We start from the raw sequence: 5,627 nt of genomic DNA, 5'->3' as shown, positions 1-5,627 counted from the left end.
CCTTTTTTTTTTTTTTTTTTTTTTTTTTTTTTTTTTTTAATCAAAATGTCATGCTGCATCAGGGGGGACGCTGCACAAAAGGCCGAGTATGCTGGAGCCATGTCCCCATCGACCAAACCCCGCAGCTGCAGCAGCCAGATTAATTTGATACCAACTCTTCCATAAATTCACACTGTCTGCCATCTCCAGTAATCCTCTGCTAATGGAGCCTCATGACAGACTCCCCTCTATTCTGGCTCTGTCTGAAATCAAGCTGACAGGCTACAATTACCTGACCATCCTGTTTACTCTTTTTAAATACCAGCTACAGTTTTTGCTTGCTCCAGTCTTTGGGAAGGTTACCAGTATCTTTGAAGTCCAGGAATTAGAAAGCCAGAGAGCTTCTTAGCAAATTCCACTTGTATGTAAGCTGCGGAGCTGCTGATGTTGAAGGAAAAAAAAAAAAAAAAAAGAGGTTTAACAGCTGTCTTGTTGGAGCTCGACATGAAGACAGCACCTGGCTGGTTCTCAGCCCTATTCATAGGGCACTTCTGCCCGTCCTGCGCTTATGTTGATGCTTCTGGGTAGTGCTGACCCAAAGCACAGCTGGAATTCCTTCCCTTCCTAATTTAAATTAAAGCTCTGCCATGCAGAGGAGGCACACATGGGCATGTCTGGAGCCCTGCAGCTGCTGTTTGCCATGCGTGAAGCACACACGTGTGCTGCAGCACTTCGGCACAGCCCCTGCAGCCAATCTCGGTGCTCCCTTGCCAGCTGCAAGCACGGCTGCTGCAGGCTGGTGTCTCGCCTTCCTCCCCATGTGCCAATGGAGAAGGTGAGGGCCGTGCCATCCCCAACATCATGCCATGGCTGCGAGAGGCGCAGGCTGCGGGATTTGCCCTGGGGACCTTGCAGGGGGGAGCGTGGGGGAGAGCGGGGCTGGCACCAGGCAGGTGTTGCCCCCATCCTGTTTCTCTTGATGGGTAGGTGCTGGCAATTAGAAAGGATCCCAAATTAGAATGTGCGCTGTCTGGGCTTGTTCCACAGCCCGCAATGCGGTCGGTAAAGTGCTGCAACCCTCTCCACCCAGCACTGCCGCGTGGCTGGGGCTGACATCAGGGGATGCGACCCCATGGCAGGGGTGAGCTGGGGGAGCCCGGGGCAGAGCCTGCGCTCTCCCGCAGCACCCCCAAGGAGGGGCGGCGAGGGGTGGTGTGATGGTCCTGCTGCTTTCGGGTGGTCCCAGGAGTGCCCTGCAGCTCTGGCCACACGGCTGCCACATGGAGAAAGCCAGCTGGAGCTCCCCGTGAGTGGGACATGGGTCTCAGCCACAGCACTTGCTAGAGACGGTTTCTGCCTACGTCTGTGGCACAGAAGACACAGAGACAACCATGTCAGGGCTGAGGGAGGGGGTCTGCATGGGAAGATGTGGCCAGAATGACCAAGGCATAAGGGGGAGCTGCTGCAGAGAGGTGCAGGTGGGCAGTCCCATGTCCCTCCCTTGCTGCCCCGCAGTTGCTGGGACAGGTTTCGGGAGAACTTTGCAAACGCTGCAGGGAAGTGTTGAAAGCTCTCATTGGCGCGGTGTTGCAAAACCCTCCTCGGGCTCCTCTTCAAACGCACCCAAATCCCATGAGCCATCCTCTCGCCTGGGACTCGCCTTTCCTGCTCAGCCAGGAGCTGTCGCCTCCTACCCAGCTGCAGCCCAGAGAGCAGGTCTGGCCGCCTCGCCACCCTGCTCCCAAGCAGAGACACGGCAAGAGAAGGTTTTTCAGGAGAAGGTGAGTAGCCTGGATCTGGAATGGTTTTTTTTTGGACAGCGGGGATGGGGTTGCCCAAGGAGCTGGGACCAGGCTGAGGCTGTGAGCAACATGTTGGCCGGTCACTGCTGGCAGGAGATGACAGGTGCAGGAGAGCCCTCCTGGCCCTGGTCCCCATCCCGCAGGGTCTTGTGGTGGCACTATCCCAAACCTCACTTCCCCCTGTCCTGGTGCCAGCAGTGCAGGGAGGCACAAAGGTGGCTGATCCTGTGTTTTCTTTGAGATGCTCCTTGCCCAGCAGAGCAGGATGGACAAGACAGGGTGGGAGCAGCTGCACAGGGCAGGGAAACGTGGGACCCACCTGTGCTGTGGGCTCCATCCCCAAACCTCTCTGACTGGGCAAGCCCTGGCTGCCACACTCTGGGGTGCAAGCACAGAGCTGCTTGCTCCTGGCCGTGGCTCAGGAGGCATCAGGGACACATCCAGAGCCTGTCACATGGGGCCATGACATGTGCTAGCCCCCCAGTCCAGCTGGGGGCACGGCACGGCTGAGGGACACACAACAGGGGAAGGAGGCAGGCGTGCTCCATGAGCAGGGAGGGAGGAAGGTGAGGACGGGAGTGATCCGACCCGCCGGGTGCTGCCAGCGTGGGTGGCTGGCAGTGCCAGAACGCCGGGCATAGGGCGGCACATGCTGGGGGCTGCACCTCTGGCTGGGGTGCGCATGCTCTGGGTCTCAGTGTGGCTGGAGACACCCATGGGTGACAGCCCTGTGGGAGCAGCATGCTGTCAGTGAGGCAAGAGGGAGGGCAAGTGCTGGGCCAGGGTGCTGGTGGGTCCTGGGGCTCCCAGAACCCATTGTCTCAGATCAGGAGCTGTCACTGCCTGGGGTTTCTGCCCCCATGTGGGGCTGGGATGGGGCAGAGGAGCCGCTCACTGACATCTACCACCCTGCTCCCAGCACCAGAGCTCACTGACCACATCCGTCCGAGTCCAACAGTAGCGGAGGTGCCATGTGGCGTGGGTGTGCCAGCGTCCTGGGCTGGCTCCTGCTGCTACAGGCAGCACCACGTGTGGCAGGTGAGTGGCCAGGCTGTGTCCCCAAGGGGGGTCCAGCATCTGTGAGGGGCAGAAGGGGTGAGCTGGGGGCCAGAGGAGCTCCCTCCTGGCAGGGGAAGGTCTGCAGCAGACCTCTGCCTGCCCCTCTCCTCCCACTGCAGGCGGCCGGCCCTGCAATGCCAAGGACTTCGGGCACGGCTCGCTGGTGTGTGCCTGCAGCGCCGCGTACTGCGACACGCTGGACCCCGTGGTCCTGCCGGCCCCAGGTACCTACGTCAAGTACGAGAGCAGCAAGGCTGGCAAGCGGCTGGAGCGCAGCGAGGGGAGCTTCCAGCGCAATGCAGAGACCCCAGGTACCTGCTCCGGGTGCCGACACGATGCCCCATCCCCAGGGACAGTGGCACTGTCCCCATGCCGTGATGCTGCTCACCCCCTGCAGATTTCCACCTCACTCTGGACATGGCACAGCGCTACCAGAAGGTGAAGGGCTTTGGAGGCTCCGTCACAGACTCGGCTGCCATAAACATTCAGTCCCTGTCCAAGGAGGCTCAGAGCCACCTACTCCGCTCTTATTTCTCTGAGGAAGGTGAGCCCGGGGCAGGGCAAGAGCGCTGGGTGCCTGGCCTTGATTTTGGAGAGGGACTGGGAGGTTGCACCCCCAGAATGCCTCCCAGGGCCCCCCCATTACCCTCCACCCCATCTCCAGGCATTGAGTACAACCTCGTGCGCGTCCCCATGGCCAGCACCGATTTCTCTGTGCGTCTCTACACCTATGCTGATGCAGAGGGTGACTTTGAGCTGAAGCACTTCAACCTGACAGAGGAGGATACGCAGATGAAGGCGAGTCCTGTGGATGGGGGGCAGCCATGGGGTGGGCAAGCCTGAGGTGCTGGGGCAGGGTCTGGGGTGGGACGGGTGGCTATGGGAAGGTGGCTCCCCATGACAGGGGAAAGGAGAGGGCTAACCGTGCCACCCATGGTGCTGGAGCTGGCACTGACCTGGGAGAACTCACTGTGTTGTCCCCAGATCCCGATCCTCCAGGCAGCCCAGGTAGTAGCCAAGCGCCCCCTGTCACTGTACGCCAGCCCCTGGACGTCCCCGGTCTGGATGAAGACGAACGGTGCCATGACAGGGAGAGGGACGCTGAAGGGAAGCCCGGGGGACAAGTACCACAAGGCCTGGGCCAAATACTTCATCCGGTGAGTAGCCGAGGGACTCCAAGGGGCAAGGGGAGCTGCACCCCAGAGGCAGGCCCAGGTCCTGCTGTGCCAGTCCCATCACCTGCTGTGATGAGGCCGCTCACCTTGCTCCTCCTGTGCCCAGGTTCCTGGACGAATATGCCAAGCACAACCTGACCTTCTGGGCTGTGACAGCAGGGAACGAGCCCACAGCTGGCGAGATCATCTTCTACCCCTTCCAATGCCTGGGCTTCTCCCCGGAGCACCAGCGGGACTTCATCGCACAGGACCTGGGCCCTGCACTGGCCAACAGCTCCCACCGCAACGTCCAGCTCATCATCCTGGATGACCAGCGCGTGATGCTGCCCTACTGGGCTCAAGTGGTGAGGCCCCACGGCGGCTCTGCCCTGCCCCATGGTGGCTCTGCCCTGCCCCACAGCAGCTCTGAGGGCCTCGCTCTTTTCTCCTCCCAGGTTCTCAAAGACCCTGTGGCTGCCAGCTACATCAGCGGCATTGGCATCCACTGGTACCTGGACTTCCTGGCACCCATCGACCTCACCCTCTCCATCACCCACCACCTCTTCCCCAATTTCTTCCTCCTCTCTACGGAGGCCTCCACTGGCTCCTACTTCTGGGAGCCCCGGGTGGTGCTTGGTGGCTGGGATCGTGGGAGCAAGTACAGCCACAGCATCCTCACGGTAGGGCTGGGTGGGCCTGCGGGACGCGCTGCCCAACTTGGCTGCGTGCAGCTCAGCACCGCGACCACTCCCGCAGGACCTCAACAACTATGTTACGGGCTGGACTGACTGGAACCTGGCGCTGGACCTTCAGGGGGGGCCCAACTGGAGCAAGAACTACGTGGACAGCCCTGTCATTGTGGACAGCAGCAAGGACGTCTTCTACAAACAGCCCATGTTCTACCACATGGGTCACTTCAGGTGAGTTGGGGCTGGGGGCAGCTGGCAAGGGGACCCGACAGCAGTCCTGGGTGCTGCATTCAGCCCCTACTTGTCCTTGCAGCAAGTTCATCCCTGAGGGCTCGCAGCGCGTGGGGCTGGCTGTCTCCAAGAAGTGTCGTAGGTGCGACCTGGAGCACACAGCTTTCCTGCGCCCCGACGGCGCTGTGGTCCTGGTGGTCCTGAACCGGTGAGTGGCTTGGCCCTGTGCCCTGACCCCAAAGCCCAGACAGCTCCTCTGACCCCCTTCCCACCTCGCATGTCCCCCAGGTCGCCCGTGGATGTCTCCTTTGGGATCTCAGACCCCAGAGTCGGCTTCATTGAGGACACAGCTCCCAGCAACTCCATCCAGACATTCCTGTGGAAGCACCCAGCCTAGCATGGCTGCGGTGGTTCCAGAGCCAGCAGAGCTGCTGGGGGGCTGCTTCACCCCCCTGGGGGCTCATGGGCAGTCCCCTGTGGCCCTGCACCACCCCAGGAGACCTGATTGATCCACAGGCCGTGCCTGCTGTTTTCTAAACATTTTCATAAAATAAAGAGGTTTTCTACATCCTTGCCTGCACGTCCTCTGTCCTCCCTTGCCGCCTCCTCACGGTGCTGGACCTGGATGAGGAGGCAGATGTGGAAGTGGCCATACCCACAGCACCCCCTGGTCCCCCACCGCTCCCCCTCAAGCTGTGACCTTGGTGGGAGGC

The 5,627-nt window shown here is 60.7% G+C and overlaps 1 protein-coding gene across 1 annotated transcript; it reads left to right on the top strand.

Moving 5' to 3' along the window:
* Positions 1-2,657: 2,657 nt before the first annotated feature.
* Positions 2,658-5,464, top strand: LOC118178213 (lysosomal acid glucosylceramidase-like). Its single transcript, XM_035346546.1, has 10 exons — positions 2,658-2,819; positions 2,960-3,151; positions 3,238-3,384; positions 3,505-3,638; positions 3,825-3,997; positions 4,122-4,359; positions 4,450-4,674; positions 4,751-4,914; positions 4,997-5,122; positions 5,203-5,464. Exons 1-10 carry the CDS (start codon positions 2,753-2,755, stop codon positions 5,309-5,311), a joined length of 1,575 nt encoding a protein of 524 aa, XP_035202437.1. The 5' UTR covers positions 2,658-2,752; the 3' UTR covers positions 5,312-5,464.
* The last annotated feature ends 163 nt before the right edge of the window (positions 5,465-5,627 follow it).

Source organism: Oxyura jamaicensis, chromosome 25 (assembly GCF_011077185.1).
Source record: "Oxyura jamaicensis isolate SHBP4307 breed ruddy duck chromosome 25, BPBGC_Ojam_1.0, whole genome shotgun sequence".
NCBI lineage: Eukaryota > Metazoa > Chordata > Aves > Anseriformes > Anatidae > Oxyura > Oxyura jamaicensis.
Note: the sequence above shows the minus strand (reverse complement) of the source record. Positions and strands in the feature narration are given on the sequence as shown.